At 45.5% G+C, this 22,472-nt stretch overlaps 1 protein-coding gene across 2 annotated transcripts in view; it reads left to right on the top strand.

Moving 5' to 3' along the window:
- Positions 1-22,472, top strand: part of TMEM192 (transmembrane protein 192) — a 419,027-nt gene that overhangs the window by 29,796 nt on the left and 366,759 nt on the right. For both annotated transcript variants that reach the window (XM_078677020.1, XM_078677019.1), the window contains exon 2: positions 12,703-12,849. In XM_078677020.1, coding sequence (XP_078533146.1) covers positions 12,703-12,849 — 147 coding nt within the window. The remainder of the gene's footprint in view (positions 1-12,702; positions 12,850-22,472) is intronic.

Below are 22,472 nucleotides of genomic sequence, written 5' to 3'. Positions count from 1 at the left end.
AAGGGATGGAGAGACAGGTTTTCTCTGCAGTCAATCAATGGCTACCAGAGCTTCAGGCCGGTTTCACTCTTGCTTGTCGTAGTACCCATACAACTGTGCACAGCCCTGGGGGTGGATATTACGGAATGGGGTGGGCTGTTTTTGAAACTTATTTCCACGCCATTTGGGGGAGATGAACGTAGATCCAAGGAAATCAAGGCATCTGCCAAATCAGAGGAGATGAGGTTAACTTCAATTGTGTCAAAGTGTCCAGCTTGCACTAGAAGGCATTTCGTACAAATAATGTCAGAATATACAATCGAGTGGCAGTGTCTGACATGCCTAATCCAGTGAAGGACCTTGTTTTACAGTGAATCGCTCCCATCATAAGAGCCAGGTAACAACTTCGGGACCCTTACTATATAAATTATGTGGTCTTTTGGAGGTATAGGGCACCTCTGCAGTCTCTCTGGATGAACTGTGCGAAACGGGAGCGGATGTGTCATGGTAGCGTGACCCCCATGTTGGCTAAAGAGATTGATGCAGTGGGTAGGCTGATGGAGCATGTGCAGTCTCTGGCCTACTGGCTGCAAAAAGAGGCAGATCAGAGTTGGTATTAGAGCAATGTCCAAAGCTGCCTAAATAGATTTTTTGAGGATTTTGGGCAGACGCTTGAGATAAGGGAGGTGGTGCTCCTGTGGCTGCTGCTGGTAAAATTTCGAGGCTAATTGACCCGGCAACGCTTGGACAGCTGAGCACCGACATGTAACTGTACCGGGGGAGTTTGAATTGCTGGCAAGTTGCTACGGGTCTTAACTATGTCCAGTAAAATGTCTTTCAAATTAACAACCTCTTCTCTTACAGCAGTGATTAAAACAATGACTTCGCTGAGGGATGGATGGTCCTGTGTAAGAGAATGCTGTGATGAGGAAAAAAACCAGTCTGCGGATGGGTATGGAGAGCTAGATCATAAGACTCCTGTAAAACAGAAAACCTGTTTGAGCACTCAATGTGAACGTGAAATTGAGGGTCTGCGTTGTTGGCCAAAGTAGGAGTGGATTTATTGTCTGGATCTTGTGTAGGTAATGGCCCCTTATTGAAGGTGGGATCAGTGGCAGTTGTAATCTGTTCGTTCCAGGATCTAGAGTTTATCTGAAAGAGGTCTGGGACCGTCCTACCTTTTGCAACTTTTCCTCCATTCGGATCTTTTATTTTTCAAAATGGTTTCCACTTCTTCAATCAATGTTTCAATTTCATTTGTGACACAATTTACAGCCGCATGGGTTGATCGTTTCGGAAGTTTAGGAATTGTAGATTTAACTTAAACACGAGATCTAATTCCTGCATATGGTATACACCATGAAGTGATTAGTGATTGATCTGTAAACTGCTCTGTGATTGGTGAGTAAAGAAAGGTATGCAAACTTCATTGCCATAGGATGTATTTTTCAATTCTAAATACTCATTTAAAATCGGTTTATTGAATAGTTGGCATACTGGTGCTACTAGAGACAGAGTGTATTTGCGCTTTGTTTGTGAGCTTTGTGGCTCCTGGTAACGTCGTTGGTTTCAATGCTGGTCTCCTGCTGCTAAAGCAAAGATTATGGCATGGAAGCAATTTTGAGAAAGTATGACAAACATACTCGCCGGGTCATAAGCCTTCTTCACTTTTCTCAGATGTAAACATTGCTCAACCAATCAGCAGTGTAAAGCATGGGGGGAGGGGCGTGTTATTCTGGTTTCAGTATTGCAGTGGGAAGTGTTTGGGTCTGGCATATGGAGTGGCTTGGCCATTTTTCTCCTCCCCCGAAGCATACAGCCGGTCGGAGGCAGGCTGAGGGATGTGTGTCATGTTCAGCCCAGGGTCAATAAATGCAACGGTTGGCCTAATAAAGTGTGTGAGTTCTCACATTTCCAGTCATTGAGATGTATGTGTGTCTCTGGAGGGAAAGTAGAGTGCCCAGAGTAATCTCTGAGTCATGAAGCGGCACGATCAGTGGTTCCTGCTTCATCCCCTGACCATTACTGTCTAGATACAAATTCTGAAATCACCTAATCTCACATGGAAGTTCGCGCAGTTCTCTCCACTGCTCTTGCTTGTTGCCAAATTTTGAACCTCGCTGTACCATCCATCAATGTTAGGGCCACTGGTGATATCCATGGCACCACTGTTGTTCTCTTTGCCAGCAGGAAGGCCAAGTCTAGACATTTGTTGCCTATCTCCTTCTGCACAAGGTCTCAAGCCTCTCTAGGCGCTGCTCTACCGTGCAAAAGATGGGACAGGGCATTCACAGCTACTAGCACACCCTGCCCCGTAGTGGGACGGGAAGACCCCTATGATGAAGCATGACACTATGGGATTCGTAGTGTGTGAGGGGTATTTTAAAAACACTTACTGCTCCCCTTGACATTTCAAGGAGCAGCAACACTCACTGTTTTTCTAACCACTACAAAAATGTATTTTAAAAAACCAAAACAAGAACTTGTTTGACAGGTAGTGCAGAATCACATTGTTTATGAATAACTATACAGGAGGAAGATTATTTCTCTAATGCTCTCCATTCCCTCCTCTTTGTTAATTTTCTATGGATTGAAGTTCTTCATGAAACCAGGTCACGTGTCTCATGCTTAATGTGAATAGTAATTCAGCTACTTCATTTTTTGGGGGTTCAGCATCAGCCGCCTCTCATCTTTCCTGTATTGGTATTTTTATTGTGCCTTTGAGAGGGAACTGCCCCGTGGGCACACCACCCCCCTCCACAAGGTCTGACATTCTCTTGAGTTCATAGCATTCTCCTTCAGGTTTGGTGCCAGACCAGATCCTTGTTGCCAGCAGGGTATAGCCCAATGTTTTCGATTGGCCCACCAGTGACCATGGTATTGAGTATGGTTGTTCGCTCAAGCCCTCTACCCCTTCTCCAGTAGGCTACGGCTAAATGGAGTAAAGGGGAGTTTCCTTGGTAAGTCAGCCCTTCTTTCTTAAAGAGGTTGGCTGGAGCACAGCCCGAGATTTTTGACATAGACTGGCCAGTTTCATGTAAATTCACTCCTCCGGACGAGGGTGTTGTCACTGGAATTGTGCAGGCAGGAAGTAGAGCACCTAGTATGGTGTACTAAGTCCCCCCCGCCCCCCATTGAAGCATTTTGTGTTTAAGTGAGACTGCATCTGCCTTTGTTCTATTTTAAGTGAGTCAATAGGGAGTCCAGCTCCCTGAAGAAATAGCGTAGGATTTGTATTGGAGTGTTCATAAGGTAATTAAGTAGACACAGAATATGGCTGGGCCCAAACTGGGGTGGCGTGGTGAGCAAAAGAACGTTGGGTTGGAGTTCTATCCCAAGCGATTGCCAGTGGGTAGACTTAATGCAAGCATCTTCCCATCACCTTTTGTGTGTTTCATGTACCTCCCTAAGTGGCATGGGTCTGCCTAGACTTGGGCCCGTGCACACTGCCAGTGGAACTGAGCTGTACCTGGCTGATGAGCCCATAACTAGGACAGAACGATCCTGGGTTGCTTGTGTTCCGGTTGAGGGAGGACCTGGCTTGGCAGTTTGGGCTGGACTGTTCCCATGAGGAGCAGGGTCAAGACTGATTTGCATATGGCGGGTCCAAACTGAGGCGACATGGTGATCAAAAGAACAATGGGTTGGAATGCTACTCTGAGCTATTGCCAGTGGTTAGACTTGTGCAAGGCAGCATCCCATCACCTTTTGTGTGCTTCAACGATGCAAAACCGTCACCATATTGTAGTCGGAGCTATCCTGATCATAAGGTTCAGAGGTTGGGTCTTCCTAAATTCCTTGCATCCTTTGGGGGAGCGCAGAGTCGCTGCCACATTCCCCTTTTTGTAGTTGGACTCCATTTAGTATACTTTGACCACTAGGTAACAGAAAGTGTTTGCCTCCAATGTGAGGCTGAATTCCAAGACCTGTAACCTCAGCCGGAGGGCGAAGGCACAGTTTAACTTTCAGCCAGTTATCCGGCTGGGGTGACAACACTGGGTGACTGTCCGCTCCCCTGGTCCACAGAAACAAAAATTTGTTGTTAGCATACAGAGATGACCTGAATTGCATCTGTATGTATCTATCCTCTCCCCCTCTTTGAGCAATACTCGTGTTGGGTTCCAGTGCCAATTTAAACCGCACCAGGGTGACGGGCATCCGTGCCTCGTACCTCGGCACACCTAAAACACGGGAGGGCGTCTTGCCCCTCCTAACGAACGCTGGAGAGTCCGTATAACGAAGTGAGATCCATGGAATAGATCCTTTTTTGAAAACCATGCACCGGAGTGCCTCAAATAGACCTTACCAGCTGAGTGTGCTGAGCACTCTTTCTAGGACAATTGAAAGGAAGTTTATGTTCAGGTTTTGTACAATTGCTCGTTCAAATAGCCCAAATTAGCTCTTAAGATCAAGGGAGGTGGTGCGCTTTGGCCCACCCATATTAAAATGGGGTTTTCCCATGTGGGTAGTAAGTGATAGAATAAATCCTAGCTAATAGACTCTGAGTTTTGAAATATGTGCTTTGCATGGATATAACCCTATAAGAGGCCATAGCCAATGCCTGTTCGTGGGCTTTCGATAGTGAGACTAGCAGTGCGTCCCTAGTTGTGTCTGGGAGGCATCCCGTTTCGCAGGTGGCCATGTACATATTGGTGAGGTGCCAGTAGGTCTACAGATGTGCTCCACAGACAGCCCATCCTACTCCAGAGTCTTAACTCTGGCCATGCTCCTGATCACTGCTTTCCTCTCTGCAGGGTCACTGGGCAATTCAGGGCTCATATAGGCAGGTGTATAATGTCTGTACGCTTAATGACACTAAGACCCATTTATATAGAACTTACTAAACCTAAGAATAACACATTATTAAGAAAAACCACAGTGAGGTTCTAAACTTATGCCTTCCAGTTTGCATTCAGCACCTTGATGACGGTCCATGTCACTGAACTTTATTACAGGAATTATATAACTTGTTATCTGCGGTAACACAATGATTTTTGCACCAAACCCACTGAGCTGTCTACATAAAATACAAATCTGTGATTTGCATGTTACTCTTTGTGCTTTCCAACCGGCATTTTACACTCGGTGTTATTCCATGATGAGTCCAACCTGTGATTAGACTACACGCAGGTGTCTCTCTACACGTGCATCGACCACCAGAGTTCTCTTACCTTTACTAAACCTTGGAAATTGATGGGCACACAAAGATGACTGTAGTAGATCTATTGAACCCTTGAGATATTCGACCAAGTAAATAAGCCAGAATAGATTTGCTATCACTTTTTTACTCGTTTCAGTTTCTTGGGGCCGTAGTTCTTTAAAAATAAATGTATAAGCAGACTGTCAGACTCTACGTTTAATGCATCAACCCCTTGACCCCAATTTCTGGTATCCATGGGTTTGTTTCTTTTTCCAGTACTGTCTTTAGTAGTTTTGAGGATAGTTTTCTCTAGGTGTAACTTTTGCTTTTATGCAGGAGCACGAGAACTCTTCCAATAGTTGTCAAAGGAGGACCTCTTGTGGCGTTTTCAGGTTTTGCTGCTAAACCCTTTAATATAATGAATTTCCGTCGACATGGTTCGCAATCACAATTAGTATGCGTGGCGTGCCTCCTGGAGACAAATAAACTTTTTTCTGTCAAAGTGCTTCGTCTTTAAGTCCGAAATCGCTAACCGTTATTAATTTTGAAAATGATTCAGCATTACACGAAATCAAAAACTGCAACTCGTTACCAATCAGTAGTGGTAACTGCTCGTATTTTAGTGTGGCTTACGCTACGCGGGATTAACAATTTACATGCTAGCGTCATCGATCGCCCTTAATGTAGATTTATCCTTGTGAATTGTGCCTCGGGGTGAAGTAATAGTAATCCTGAAATTCAGGAGTAAGCAAAGAGAAGAACAAGATCAAGTGAAATCAATATATAGAACCATCTGTGACCAGAGGGTGACCAGAGTGAGGATGAGGGAGGGACGCCAGGATGAGAGCACTGTGCCCGAGATACCTCACACTCACTGGGGCACACACACTACTTACACCTACTGATGGCAGAACTGGGGGTCCTGTCACCCCGTTGAAGGACATCACTTACCCTTTGCCGAGATCCCTTTCCAGGACAAATAGAGTTACCATGTAAAAGACTAGGAAGGCAGAATGTGACACTCTGGCTACGGGGGGAGGGAATACGGGGCGGGATGGGTCAGTTGGGGACTGTTCTATATAAAAGGTGTCTTGTTGGAACTGTACTGCTAAACTGCATAGTCGGCTGATGCCTGGATTGCTCTTATCCTGTATTGTACCTTCTCAAACTTGATTGCCAATAAAAATTATTTTTACAAAAAAATAGAACCATCTGTGTGAATCCGGCCTTAAGTGTTGATTTCTGCTTGAGGCTGTAAGCAGGTGATCACTGTTAGCTGTCCTAAGGGGATGTGAAATAAAAAAAAGTGTAGCATTTTGTTAAACGTATTGGTCTTTAATACTATTTTGAACTGAGAAATTGGGCGGATTATGCAGGGAGAGCAGCAGTGTGTTCCAGAGGTCATTATGGCAACATTTCCTGTCCACAAGGCTGGAAACAAAGGGAAAAGGGTAGCAGTAAAATTATCTTTAGATCTGTAGAACAGAGTCTGATTAGAACGTTGTGCTGGAGTGGTTTGAGAGGGCAGTCCCTACATGAGTTTCTGCTATTGAGAAACGCTGCTTATTGGTATAGTTCCAAGCCCTGCTGTATATGAATGCTTCACTGGTTTCTAATTCAGAACTGTGCGCGGCGAATTATTAGGGAAGTACAGAGAGCATCTCTGCTGGGTATAGCCAAGAGTATGGATATTGGCAATGATTTCTGGAGGATGGGGTGGGGCCCGAGTAAGAACTGGTAGACTCAGATCTCATAATCTGGTAACACAATTGTTTGTTATAGTATTTGCATTCATATAACACACTATCAGCTATTACTGAGGTCAAGAATCACTGCTGGCTATTGAGAGTGTGTTTGCATTCGTTTTCCGGGTTTCTGCCTGATTTGTCCTTGTATGATGCATTATTAGAATGCTTTTCTGGTCGGTTTATGGCTGGGGGTGGCAGTGCCCTGTTGAGAGAGATGTGCCTCTGTGATTTTGGTGTTCGAGCGGTCTGGTGGAGAGCTTTGTCCACATTTTCATGAATTTCTAAGGATTGTAAAATGCTCTTTGACCTGCAATCAGAGATAGTTTAGGACTGGTATTTCTGTCTGTGTGTGGCATCTTTGAGTTGTTTTGGTGTGTTTGATGTGCTCCGTTTAATGTTTTATGTGATGTATCTTGATGGTAAGTGCTGTTTGAATCAACACAATAGTCGACTGCGTGGCATATCTTTGCTTTGCTGTATGTATTTGGAATATTTCGTCTGGTGTGTACTGTTGATTGTGTGTCTGTTACATGGGGACGAATATTTTGTATTATTTCTACTGGGACCTGGCTCTGTAGCCCACACGTAGCAAAAAATGGGTCAACGATAATGCAGCACTCTACTTTTTACATCCAAATAGAGGAATAAATTGCACTTGGCCTGCCCAGTGATGTAGATGGTGGCATCTGATACAGACTATTAGAGGCTGGGATATTGCCTATTGCTGTACATTTATGTCAAACGACCGAGCTACCATTTGGACCAGCAGTCACAGTTAGAACATGAGCAGAAGCTGTGTAATATTTTAAAGGCACACCTTTCGTTTATCCAAAAGCTAGAGAGGCAAATGTTTAGTAGGGGTGGACATGCTATTACCTTTTCGTGCTTATGCATGCTCCCAAATTAGGAAAGTCCATGCTGGGGTTTTTGCTAAGACTATGAGAAATTAAAAAAGCTATTTGATGATTCAGACACTCCTCAGGCACAGCCGGAAGTCTAGTTTAAAACGCGCAAAAAGCCGAATTTTAAGAATTTTAAAACTTGTGTGATAAATTGTACTTTTTAACTCAGCCCATTCCTACCTTGATTTTGGGGCTTCTGCTTGCATCCCTGACCCCCGCGCAGCCGAGGTAAACGCTGCCGCGGGACAGGCTTCTTTCCCCCACTTGCCGCCATCAGCGAGCCTGACCTCAGGCCACGCCCATCTTACGAGGCCACGCCCCTACACCCCCATAAATACATGTTCTTCCCACGTACGCGCAGCGGACAGGCACAGCGGGCGCGCCAAAGGCGCGCCTAAGGCAAGCCCGTCTGGGCCCGTCCGGGCCCAGACGGCCTCAGGCCCAGTCATTATGCCCAACTCGCCTGCTGGTCGCCACTCCTACCCCAGAGACAGGCTCCTTGCACTTAACCCATTGAAAAACCCTAAGTGTAACTATATCCATATAGGAGAAAAACCCTTTATCAAGTGTGACCTCTGCAATCCGGCGACGACCGCCGACGAACGCCAGGGCCTTCAGCTCGGCCTCCTCAACTGTAGGTCCCTCCCTAAGCACTCTCACGAAATCAACCTTTTGATATATGACCATGCCATCGACATACTGTTCCTCACGGAAACGTGGATCACCCCCTGCTCTGCCTCTGACATTGTCAACGCTCTTCCACCTGGCTACCAAATACACACCCAGAATAGACCCCTCGGCAGAGGAGGTGGCCTGGCAATAATCTATAAAGATCAATTCTCTTGCAGAACCTACGACGGTAACATAGACAACTGCGAAAGCTGCCACTTTACCTTACAGATATCCCCTGTATCCTCCATCTCTGGTCTACTGATATACCGTCCGCCGGGACCCCCAGCCAAATTCCCCAGCGCCCTTGCCGACACAGTCATCCAGATGGCAACCACTACTCCCAATGTTTTAATCCTGGGGGACCTGAACCTCCACCTACTTGACCCCAAGGATATAATTGCCTCTGATCTTCTCCTCGACCTCATGTCATATGACATCCGACTAGTGAACTCAGAGCCCACCCATGAAAAAGGACATCTCCTTGACCCCATCTTCACCAACATCCTCGACCTCAAAATCCACACTCCCCTTCCCCTTCCATGGACTGACCATTTCTTTATACCCATTCACTGGTATGTCCCTGTCCCACCCGTCCTTCTGCCGAAAACCCGGGTCACCGATCGGCGCTGTCACAAACTCTTGCCAGAAGAATGGACCACTAATCTCAGGGCCGTTCTCCCCCCCCCCCGGCCTCCGATCCAATTACTGCGGATAGTCAGTTCAACACCTGGCTCACTCACTCACTGGACGATCTCCTCCCCAAAACCACCAGTCTAAAACGAGTCAGAAGAGTGAACCCGGCCCCCTGGTACACTCCCAATCTCAACCTTTTACGTAAGGAGTGCAAAAGAACAGAACGCTTGTGGAGAAGGGATAAATCCACGAGTAATAAAGCTGCTTTTCGCACCTCCTTACAAAATTATAAACTCGCCCTTCGCAATGCCAAAAGCACTTTTTATGATGAAAGGATTAAAAACTCCTCCTGTTCTGCCAGGGAAACCTTCATCATTTTTAAGGAATTACTCAAAGCCCCAGAGCCGCGACCTGAGAAACTTCCAGACCCACAAACCTCGGAAGAGAAATGCTTCAAATTAGCCAAATTTTTCGATGAGAAAATTCAAAAAATTCTCACCTCCCTACCTCCTGTTGACCTCAGTCACAACAATGAGAGCTACGCCAATCGGGACCCAGTCACTCACCACCTAAACTCCCTTGTCCCAGTAACTATCGAAGAGGTTACAATGACGCTAGCTACTATCAAAAGCGGCTCTCCCAGTGACCCGGTGCCCCTACGTATTCTAAAAAAAGTGGCCCCTACGATCGCCCCTCCCCTCACGGACCTTATTAATTCATCAATGCTCCAGGGAATAGTCCCCCCCCAGCTGGAAAGCGGCTGTTGTCAAGGCGCTACTCCAAAAACACTCACTTGACCCCCTTGACTTGGCCAACTATAGGCCAATCTCCCTCCTCCCTGGAATCAGTAAAATTACTGAAAAGCTAGTCAACAAAAAGCTATCGCAGTTCCTCGAGTCCAACAACTTGCTCAGGAATTCGCAAACTGGATTCCGCCCAGGTCAGGGCACAGACATCGCCCTGCTCGCGGCAGTGGAGGAGGCCAGAATCATCCTGGATGCAGGAGGATCAGTGGCAGTGATCCTCCTGGACCTCAGTGCGGCCTTCGACACTGTTAACCACCGGGTCTTAATCCAGCAACTCAAAAACATCGGTGTGGATGGTACTGCCCTGGCATGGTTCGCATCATTCCTAGAACACCGCTCTTTCCAGGTTTGGGAGAACGACTCCCGCTCCCCCGTAACCCCCCTCCAGTGTGGAGTGCCCCAGGGCTCGTCGCTCAGCCCGACATTGTTTAATGTCTACATGTCCACTCTGGAGGAGGTGGTCACCCCGTTCGGAGTTAAAATCATCAGCTACGCGGATGACACACAATTAGTGGTGTTTCTGTCACATACCAACCAGGAACCATCTAACCTCTATAGCTGTCTTTCAGAAATCCAGGGATGGATGAATTGCTCGTCATTGAAACTTAACGGATCAAAAACAGATATCCTAATCCTTGGCCAAAAGGGGACCTCCCTTCCCCCTAACATCTGCCCCCCCTGTCTGGGTACATCTCCAGCCCCCAAAGCTGAGATTAAAAGCCTGGGTATCTGGTTAGAAAAAGATCTGTCCTTCAAGACCCAGGCCAAAAAAACCACTGGGATTTGCTTTGGGCTGCTTAAATCCTCCCGTTTCCCAGAAATTGCTCATCCATGGCCTCATTCTCTCAAGGCTGGACTATGGCAATGCTATATATCTGGGGGCCTCCGAAGCAACCTTTGATAAATTGCAAAGGATCCAGAAGGCCGCGGCACGGATCCTCACCAACACTCCGGCCAGATCATTGGCCAGACCGGCTTTGAAGTATCTCCACTGCTCCCAGTGAGAGAGCGAGTTAAATTCAAGGCTCTCTGCCTGTCCCATAAACTCCTGCAGGACAAAGGCCCCCCCATCCTCAAGAAATTCATCAGGCCCTACAAAGCCGCAAGATCCCTTCGCTCTGACCACAAACACCTTATTACTACTTTCAGAGTGAAGAGGGCACGCACTGGCGGACGGCGTTTTTCGGTGAACGCGGCCCTCTTGTGGAACGCCCTCCCCCCCCAAACTTAGGATGGAGCCAGATTACCTCCGGTTCAGAAAATCTCTGAAAACCCACCCTGATCTGCTCCCTTTCATCATCCTCTTCAGTGTCCTGATCTTAGCGCTGGGATGCTTACGGGTTACTACGCGCTTTACAAAACCTTAAAATAAAATAAATAAATGAAAATAAGCAGAATGGCTAAAACTGAGACCTGAAATGGTTGAATGAGTGAGAGTGCATGAGACGACGAATATGTGAAGGGGTAGAGAGAGCGTCAGTGGGTGAGCGCATGAATGGAGTGAAGTAAATGATGAGCGCACTAGAACGAAAAGAGGGCGATGAGATGAGATGCTGAGAGCAGGGAATGTTGGTTATACTGTGTTCAAATTGCAGATGATCAGACTTCAAATGAGTGCATAAAAAGTGATTGCAGAATTGTTTCTGCAAATATGTTATTTTGGTCATCACTGCTCTTTTTTCAGTTTCCAGTTATCTGAAACGTGTTAACTCAAACTTTGGAGTGGCAGCCAAAGTATCCTGGCTTTGGAGCCTTTTAATGCTGTGGTAAAGAGTTTGCTTGATCCACTTTAATATATAAAAGTTTCTCACAGCCGTCAGCAGACAAATTCGAGCACCCACTGTCAAAGCTTGAAGGAGATTTGCTTTGTGTGCTTTTGATAAGAATCAAATCGAAAATAATTTTGTCATACTCCTCTCAAGTCATTCGTACCTATCCGACTTGGTTTTTCTTCCTTCCACAATGGTAACCATGTGAACTTGTAATCCTAAACTACTGGTTGTTACAGAAACCTCTAAGTGATCATTGGTCCGATAGAAAAATATCCTCCCTGGCAATCAAGGAAGATATTTATTTTGGCCTCTATTCGCTATTTCCCAGGCTGTTGAGAGCCCTTTGAAGTCCCAGTTTTGTGTGGCTGAGCGTCATCCTTTTACCTATTTATTTTCTGTATTGGTATGTAAAACATTACAAGAGATTATTTTGGCACTGACAATGGCCTAAGAAGTGGTGACCTCCTACTTTAATCCCTGAATTGATTGTAATTTTCTGAGGATCCCTCAGTAGACCTCTCATAATTTCCAATGTGGATACATTACTTACCGCCAAGTTACTCCCACTTCAAAATTTATTAACTAATAATTCCTCCTCTGATTTTGCCGGTATTTGACTATTTATACATATCATAATTTCACTTCTGCCTGCCTCTCCGAGCAGCTGCAATTTGCATGTGAAATTTCCTTCTAGCCACATTGTTCGCTTCCCACCATATCGCTGCACATTTTCAGCCTGAAAACGTGGGCATCGTTTCACTGATAATTGGTTGCGGTTTTGCGTACCTTCTTCCTATCCACAGTATAAGCCTCTATACCGACTTGACTTTCTACAAGTCGCTGCCCTTGAACTATTAAAACAAATTCTTGACTCGCCAGTGAGCCCAGGGCACTCTTCTCTGCACTCCTTCCTTGCCCCAGTTGTATGCCTTCTTCAGGCAGTTGATGAACATTACCTTATGATGCAGTCTAACATGTACTGGATGTATTTGGTACTGTGATGTTAAGTAATTAAATTGTGTGATGTTGTCCTTTGCTTTACATGTTCAGAGCTCCTTCGAGATCACACAAAGTGTGGACGAGGACCCTCTTCTGGACGCTCCGCTGCTGCCCTCTCAGTCCCTTCACTCGGACATCAGACCAAGTTTCCATCCGGTTCCTACAGTGTGCTTGGCTCTTCTTCTCCTCCTTGTAAATGTGAGTATCATGAGCCATCTTTCTTCTTTAAAATTATTCCGTGATTGTAAAATTTTTTTTTTTTTTTTATTACTTTGTCAGCCTAGATATTCGTCTTCTGCGTCACTGAAATGTATGCAAGTGTTTTGGATTATTTCCTCCATTTATCATAAAACATAAATGTGGGCTAGGGTCCTCCTTTTTCCCTGATGAAAAACCTACTTTATGAGCTGATGCTTTCTTCAGATGCAGTGATAGGACGTGGAGAACAAACCATTCTTCTCAGCTTTTACAGCTGGAGATTGAAAGGCAGGCATTTAGATCAGTGCTTCCCAAACTTTTTAGCACCACAACCCAATTTTTAGAACAACAAACTTTCGCAACCCATCTAGCTTTATCTGACGAGGCAGGGTTTTTATAATGTGACAAAAGCATTGTGTGGCAGACAGCAGATTTTCCTTTGAAATGGCCACTACATCTTCATAGATCTACAACTTTCCTAAAAAAAACCTGTATGGCACACAAATGATAAGTATTGGAAATAGGGTTTCCGGGAATATTTATCATTTGTGCATCACCAGTAAAGTGTCTTGATTTTTTGTTTGTTTCCTTTTTCTGATGAAATCTTTCTTTACATTGCATTTATTACAAAGAATGTGCTACATTTTGCTTTCCTAACTGCTGAATGTGTACTGTTCATTTACAGGTATTTACGTTTTGCTGTGTTAGAAAAAATTGCATCCTACAGTGTTTCCTTTCACACTCACTGTACCCCACCAAGATTGTCACTTACTTTATTTTACTTTTCTTTCTCTGACTTCAAAGTTAGTGAAATTTGTAAACTGCAATCCCATGTTGAAAAAAAAGAAGCAGAAGACATACCCTAACATTTGATCTCTGCCTTTAAAGTACAGTGAATGTGACAAGATAAATACAGAATTTAAAGGCATGTTTATTGCTTGCACCTTCGCAATCCACCAAAAATCGGCTCATCAACTCACCAGTGGGCCAGGACCCATTGTTTGGGAAACACTAATTTAGATGCGTGTCCTGCTGTTGCTCCTATATAGCAGACTACCTAATGTTTAACAAATCAAAACATTTTTAATGGTTCAAATCTCTTTATTCCGAACAATGCCAAAGACGGTAGTACAGGCATATTGATCTATCTCAAGGCCAAACACAAAGTCATGCATTTCTTGGCATCCAGTTATCTGAAACGAACTTTCCAGACCTAGCTTCCCTCTCCCCACCCACCCCGGACTTCCTCCAATGAGTATAAGACAACAACTACATTGTGCAGTTTAGTTCAGGACCTGATCAGGCTTTAGAGTCACTCTCCGTCAAAAGCATGATGCAGAGATATTTTGCAAAAAACACAGTTGATGGACAGAATGTAGAACAATGTCATACATTCACCCCAGTACAAGGATCTGGGCCAAATCCATCGTTTTTTTGCACTCCACACCACTCTGGGTTAGACACTGGCTATATGCAAATCAGCTCTGACCCTGTGCCTCATGGGAACAGTCCAGTCCGAACTACCAAGCCATGTCTTTCCCAGACCGGAATCAAGCATCCAAGGACCGCTTTTGGCCGCCATAAGTGTGGCAGGGTATGCTCAGACGTGAGTCCCTTGCTCACTTTGCCACTGGATTCAAGCAAGCCGGGCTGAAGACGGCTGGAATGCCAGAAACCGGTCCTCGGAAGCTTGTTTCCGGTCCAGGGAAGACATGGCTTGGCAGTTCGGGCTGGACTGTTCCCATGAGGCACAGGGTCAGACTGATTTGCATATAGCCATGTCTGAACTGGGGTGGCAGAGTGGGCTAAAGAACGGTGATGGATTAAACCCAGATCTTTTGACTGGGTGTGAGTGTTTGATTGATTCAGATGCTCCGTCCATCACCACCCCCCTTTTGTACCGCTTTTGGCCGCCATAACTGTGGCAGGGTATGCTCAGACGTGAGTCCCTTGCTCACTTTGCCACTGGATTCAAGCAAGCCGGGCTGAAGACGGCTGGAATGCCAGAAAACGGTCCTAGGAAGCTTGTTTCCGGTCCAGGGAAGACATGGCTTGGCAGTTCGGGCTGGACTGTTCCCATGAGGCACAGGGTCAGACTGATTTGCATATAGCCATGTCTGAACTGGGGTGGCAGAGTGGGCTAAAGAACGGTGATGGATTAAACCCAGATCTTTTGACTGGGTGTGAGTGTTTGATTGATTCAGATGCTCCGTCCATCACCACCCCCCTTTTGTACCGCTTTTGGCCGCCATAAGTGTGGCAGGGTATGCTCAGACGTGAGTCCCTTGCTCACTTTGCCACTGGATTCAAGCAAGCTGGGCTGAAGACGGCTGGAATGCCAGAAACCGGTCCTCGGAAGCTTGTTTCCGGTCCAGGGAAGACATGGCTTGGCTGTTCGGGCTGGACTGTTCCCATGAGGCACAGGGTCAGACTGATTTGCATATAGCCATGTCTGAACTGGGGTGGCAGAGTGGGCTAAAGAATGGTGATGGATTAAACCCAGATCTTTTGACTGGGTGTGAGTGTTTGATTGATTCAGATGCTCCGTCCATCACCACCCCCCTTTTGTACCGCAGAGATATTTTGGGCAAGTTAATTACCGAAAGTCCTGCGAGAGAAGAGACTAGTAAGGGTGCCATAGTTCTCCAAAGGATGCACCTTGGTTAACAAGAGTTAACAAAAAAAATATTTTTCCATGCCAAGTATATTCCACAGGTGGTGAAAACATCCTAGGTGAGTGGGTACATGTACCAATCTCCAATGTGAAAGAATATTCTGCACAGCTGCCCCCAGGGCTAGTCCTATTTACCTCCCCGCTGGTATTTAAATGGGTACATAAGAGGATTAGGTAAGTCCATCAATGTATAAGAGGGAAATCTAAGTAATTGTGTATTAAATTGCAAGTCAATATAATTGATTACAGGTGTCCAATAAGAGAGAGCCGGGGGATATCCCAAAGTAAGTGTACCAAGGTCCCCTGAGCCCCACAGCCTCTCCAGCATTCTGCCCTACATTCTGGGTTTGCTCTATGTAGATGTACAGGAGAGTGAAATACTAATATGTGGCCACTTTAGTGAACATTTTGGTGAGTGCTGCATTACAGGGAGTGTGTCTGGCCCTGTAGAATATGTCCCCCCCATTCTTTATCGCTCAACTCTCTACCTAGGTCTTTTTCCCATCGGTTCTGACTGGATTTATACATGTGGTACAAAAGGGGGTGGTGATGCACGGAGCATATGCCTTATACATGTGTCCGTTCCGCTAATTCAAGAGCGCTTATAGCTCAGAAATGAGCCGCCTGTCTGAGTATTTGGTAATCCGCCATCTCTCGTATAGGGTAAGGTGCCTCTAAGTGCCGGGCCTGTTGCTCTGGTGTAAAAGCTAATGGCAGAGCTGCAGATAGTGTAAACGTTAAGTTTCGAGGAGGGCAAGATCTATGCATAGTTGAGTGATCCCTTTCCATCATCTGTCCCATTGAGCGGCAGTTTTTCTGCCGCCACATCGTGAATGTTCCAGACCGAACGCTGGGGAGAAATCTGGGCTGTCAAGCAGCGGTGTTATGGGGGAGGGAAAGGAAGTTAAACCGCATTTAAAGCTAGTTTGATTCCAGGCTTCCATGGTCACTTGTGTGATAGGGGACTGTTAGACCTGGCATCCTTGGCGTGCTTCCCCCTGACTTTTTTGCCTCTACCTCCTGTGTTTTTGATGCTGTGCTGGATTTCGTTTTTGCTGGCTTAGATGCTTTGGGCACTTTGCCACTGCTGATCACTGTCAAAGTGCAAGTGCTCCCTGCATAAAATTGGTATGGTGTTTCGTTCTCCCTGATTGGCATGTTTGTTTTACCAGTAAGTTACTAGTAAAGTGCACTGAGTATGCCAGGGCTGGTGGATCAAATGCTACTACTGGGCCTGCAGCACTGATTGTGCCACCCACTTGAGTAGCTTTAAAAAAAGATATCTCAGGCCTGCACAGCAGTGCCTGTGCACAGTTTGTTAAGTGCCATGTCAACCTGGCGGGTGTACCCACTTGCCAGGTCCTACCCTTCCCATTTAGTACACATAGGGCACCCCTATGGTAGGCACAAGGTAACCCCCTGGGCAGGGTTGGTGTGTATAACATGCCCTGATAGTGAAATACTGCTTATTTCGTTTTTCACAATAGGACAGAATGGGGAATGCTATGTAACATTTTACAAGCATATCTTCCCACAGGAACAAAATAGAAATGTGGATTTTGGTGTCCCTGAACTCAGAATTAAATAACACATCTTTTAGTTAAAAATGGTTTTTAAATTGTGTGTTCGAAAATAGCACTTTTAGAAAGTGGCTATTTTCTTGTCCAACTATTCTCTGTGCCTCTGCTTGTTTGTGGATTGACAGTCTGGTTTCGGTGTGGGAGAGACAGAAGATGTGCATTCCCTGTAGACAGCCCCTGGGGGAGGTTGAGTTGTGCCTGGCCCTTCCTGGATGACCCAGCCCAGAGCTGAATAGACCATGGCTGCATGTAGAGTGGTGGGAGGAGATTTACCTTACACCTGAATGGAGCCTGGCTCCCTTGCCCAATGCTCTCTCCACACCCTGTGCACATGCTACCCCTAGTGAATGCAGAACTGGTTTGGACCAGGTTTAGAGACCCTCACTTCAAAGACATCAAAGCCATTTTGGGGTATAAGTATGTGCCCTATGCCCCCAGTAAAGGAGAGTACTTCAAGAATCAAGAGGGACTTTTGCCAAGGAGAAGAGCTGAAGAGACTGGAGGCGAAGCGCTGCCCCTTTGCTGTGTGCTGACTAGGGTTGTCCTGCAGTAGCTGATTCTGCCAAGGCAAGGGACTGTGCTGTGTGTTGTGTCTACCCCGTGCTTGAGAGGAGTCTCCAAGGCCCTTTGAGAGCTGGCCTTCTGTTGCAGGAAACTCAGGGACATCAAAGTTTTCAGGACTTTTCCCTTCCAAGCTGCGATGTGTGTGTGCCCTTACACACCCTTCGGGAGCTGCGATCTTGAGCTGCGATCGCGGAGGAGTCTGCAGCATTAAGGGAGAAAGACGCTGAGGGCCTGCCTATCTGCCATCAGCCCCAGGCCTCGCTTCCCCTGAGCATCTTTGGAAGCCGTGACCCGCTGCCTCTGGAAAGGAAAGTCACCAAGAAACCTTTTCCGGTCACCGCCCCCGGCCCGAGGCCAAGGTTCATCATTTAAAGAAAGGGCGACGTTGCCGCATTGCCAGCTGCGAGGCATTGCCTAACAACTCAAATCGTTCTGCGAGGAGAAGCTGATGGCGACTTAGCCCCGCCCAGCCGGACGTGAACTACAGCCTTCGGGTAGTGGGCTCGCGCTCAATTCAGGAAGGAGCTGCCCCGCTCCCCCGTGCAGCGTTAGTGAAGATTTCCCCGCCCAGCCCGGAGATAGAAAGAGCCTCGAACCTGGGCTTCCCTTGTCGTCCCTGGGCCCTCTGAGCTGTCGCTGCTGCCGAAGTGCCGTCCGAGGCACGGGCAGGCGTGAGAGGAGGTGGCGCTTAGGGCTGGAGCGGCCCCCGCAGGTGGTAGTGGCCTACGCCTCAGCCACCGCGGCGTCGTCTCACAGCTAAGGAGTGTGGAGGTGCGCGAGGGACAGAGGAGCAATAAGGTCATGCTCAGTCCTGAGGGCTGAGCCGCAGCACACTATATTGGCAACGAGCGGATTGCGGGCCTAATGGGGACTGCTGTTTCTGTTGTGACCACGACAACTGGGGCCCCCGCCTGATAATACAAGAGACCTGTGCCTTCACAAAGGGGATCTGTGATTACGGGGGCATACCTTTGCCTGCAACATCATGCAGGAGTCTGTTATACCTGTCTAAGTAAAGTAATTGTGGAAAGCGGACATCGTACAGGGGCATGCTTTTCCAAGTGAAGTAAACATTAACGCTGGATAGCTTACGGGGGGCATGTACTCTCTGCTGATATTACTGGGGCCTCCGATCGGTTGCTATTCTATGGGGAATTCAGGAAAGTGACTGCATTGTGAGCTTGCCCTCACCGAAATGACCTATAAAAGTTGTTACATCTCTGACCCTCAGAATAAGGAGCATGCCCTGGCTAATGTGATTTGTTGAATTATTGTATTCGTCCCAAAGCAACATAAAGAATATATATTTTTTTATATACTTAAGTGTGGAGAGTCCTTTGTGGTGTGTCTAGTGTGGTATTTGTGCGTGCGTGAGTGAGTAGCACGCAAACGCTTTACACATTGCCTCTGGGAAAAGGCTGACTGCTCTGCCAAGCTACCAAGGGGGTGAGCAGGGGATATCCTCCGTATGTGACTTCCTTGCCCTGACTACGGCATGCTTAGGCACATTCCCTAGAAATCCCATTTCTAACAGGGACAGATATACATTATTTGTTCAATGCGTCTTCTTTAGAAGGGCAATCTTCCATATTGAAGTGCCCGCCTCCACCCTAACCTGGAACAACCAGTGTTTTTCAGATTCAGTCTGGTTCCATTCCACCAAGTAACGCAAATGGGCCGCCTGATGGTATACATGGAAATCCGGGAAGCCCAATCCTCCAGCTTGGCGTGGAAAGTAGCTCAACTCCATGTTCATGCGTGGTTTCTTCCCTAGCCAGATGAATTGGAGCAATTCAGTTTATTTTTTTTATTTATAATTTCACAGCGACAACACACACAAATCCATTACGGTTCATGATACATACATTAACATACAAAAAAATATACATGGACACATACAGAATAACTAAATAAAGCAGCACTGTTCATCTTAATTAATTACAATACACAAGCAGGGGGAGGGGAAAAACTCAACAAAAGATGGGAAGAATCTAAAACAAGAAAGATACTTTCTATCACTCAGTATCCACTCAATTAATTCCTTTTCACAGATATTAAGCCTCATAATAATCACGAAAAGCTCCCCAAATGTTTAAACCCAGTTGTCGCTTCCTAGAGCCTTTAACAGAAAACAGCCCCCATTCCAGCTTATGTAGGTTATACATTTTTGCTCGCCATTGTTGAAATACAGGTGGATTTTCCTGTAGCCATTCAATTGCTATACACAAACGGGCTACCGACATAGAGAAAAAAACAAAATATCGGTACTGATATAATGAACTGTTTGTAGACGTTTTCCCCAATAACATCATTGCGGGAGTGATAACTAAAGGCATATTAATAACCAATGCCAGAAACGTTTCTATGTCTGCAATAAAACTATGCAATTTAACACAACCACAAAAGATATGTAAACTATCCGCGTTATCCTCCCCGCAACGAAAACATTTTCCATCATACCCACCCCCCCATTTTGCCATTCGTGCCGGGGTGTAGTATAGAAAAAATAAGGTCTTAAAAAATGTAACTTTTAAGTTTGTAGACATTAAAGATTCTCTCGCCAGTGTAATCATGTCTTCAACTTCAATTTCAACATTCCCCTAAAGCAGTAACCCATTTCAGCCTGAATTTATCAAGATCGTTTGGCCTACCCAAAAGCAGCATTTGATATAGCACTCCAATTCTAACCTGCCTTCTGACCCCTTCTACCACCATATTTGATTGCATAACAACATTAGTACGAGCTAAAAAATCACGAATTTGTAAAAATTTGAAAAAATAGGTTATAGGAAAACAAAACTGAGTCATTAATTCATCGAATGATTTACAAATCCCATTATCCCTGTACAAATCACCCAAATATCTAACCCCCTTTCTCAGCCAGTCTAAAGAAATACCATCTAAGAATATACCTGGTAACACCCTATAAGCTTTAAAAGAAGTATAATATGTGATCTTCCCCATTGCAGTAGATTTGAAAATCCATTTCGATACTTTAAATGCGCTGATCAATACTTTAAAACGTGTACGTTTAAAGTAACTTCCGTCCAATTCGATAAACACTGCTTCGCAATTGGGCCTAATAAAATTTCAAAAATTGTAGGAGCAGTGGCAATACTAGCAACAGTGTCCCCCGTAATCATTACCCTAATTTTTTTAACAAAAAACATGTAACATAATAAAGAAAAAAATCGGGTACTGCCATACGCCCTCTTTCAAGAGGCAGAGTCATAAATTTCATTGCCCGTCTAGGTCTCCCTGGACTCCATATGAATTTACCACAAATTGATTGTAAATGCAGTATTCTCTTTTTAGGTATTTCCAATGGTATTGACCGAAATATGTACAGAGCTTTTGGTAATACATTCATTTTAACAATATTACAGCGGCCAATAATAGAAAAATACAAACGTTCTCACCTATCCAGAGAAGTTTTAATTTTAGAGACCAACGCATTCCAGTTAACATCCACCAGCTCAGTCATTGATGCTCTGATTTGTATCCCTAAATACGTAACTTCTTTTACAACCCGATCATCCTGCCATACTAAAGTGTCCGAACATAAGATTTGCGTCTTCGATTCATTAAGCTTATAGCCCGTTATCCTCCTAAACTCTTTAGCCAGCCGCTCTATTTCCTTAATGGCTAGTGCAAGATTCTCTGTAGCTACCGCTATATCGTCCGCATATGCGAAAACAGAAAAACAATAATCAAAAACTCGAAACTGTGGAATAAATGCGCTCTGTAGTAGTTGTTCAATAAAAGGGTTAATATATAAAGCGAACAAAAGAGGGGAACAGGGGGTACCCCGAGTTATACTCAAAGATTCAGAAAGCATTCCCATTGCCGATATCTTAGCCTTAGGGGCTACGTATAGCGACTGTAGAGCTACAATACATTTCTGGCCAAACCCCATTTTACCCTAAGCCGCCACATATAGTCCCACTGAATGCGATCAAACGCTTTCTCTGCGTCCAATAAGATAAGCGCTAACGCTCTTTTTTCTGTCCCTGCAATATCAAATAGGGTTATTACTTTATTTACATGATCCACCGTTCCTCTTTTTGATATAAAACCATGTTGATATTGAGAAACTAAGGGCGTTATAACTTTCGACAATCGGTTGGCCAAAATTTTAGAATACATTTTATTATCACTATTCAATAATGATATTGGGCGGTAAGATCCTACCAAATCTGGGGCTTTACCCTTCTTACAAAATACCGCAAACGTGGCATCCGACCATGATTTAGGAAGATAACCCTCCTGTGCCAACTGCATTACTTTCAGCAACTCATCCTTGAAAATATAAAAAAAACTGCCTATATACCTCCCCGGGAATTCTGTCTGGCCCTGCCGCCTTACCTAGCGCTAAACTTTTCACTGTGCTTTCCAATTCCAACATAGTGATCGGGGAGTCCAATTCTTCTAAATTAGAGAAGTCTTGTTGTTTCAGACCCTCTTCAAACAATCCTATCCAGTCACCTTCCCCCTCTGAACTGCTCTTCTGCGTATACAACTCAGAGTAAAACTGCTGAAAGATCTTAAGAATCTGATGAGGGTCAGAATGCGATACCCCGTTCACATCTCTCAGTGCCTGAATATTCCTGGCCGACTCCTCCATCCGCAGTCGTACATCCAGCCGTTTCCTAATGGTTTCACCAAATTCGTGACTTTGCATCTTAAATATTAAATATCTTCGGGCGTTCTCTGTGCTCCAAAAACCCAGGACATTAGCACGCTCCTTTGCCACCTTATTCTCTAACTCGGGTATATCATTCGTGCATGTCACAATCCCCCTAGTT

The sequence above is a fragment of the Lissotriton helveticus genome, chromosome 2_1 (genome assembly GCF_964261635.1).
Source record: "Lissotriton helveticus chromosome 2_1, aLisHel1.1, whole genome shotgun sequence".
Taxonomy (NCBI): domain Eukaryota; kingdom Metazoa; phylum Chordata; class Amphibia; order Caudata; family Salamandridae; genus Lissotriton; species Lissotriton helveticus.
This window is presented reverse-complemented; position numbering and strand designations above follow the sequence as displayed.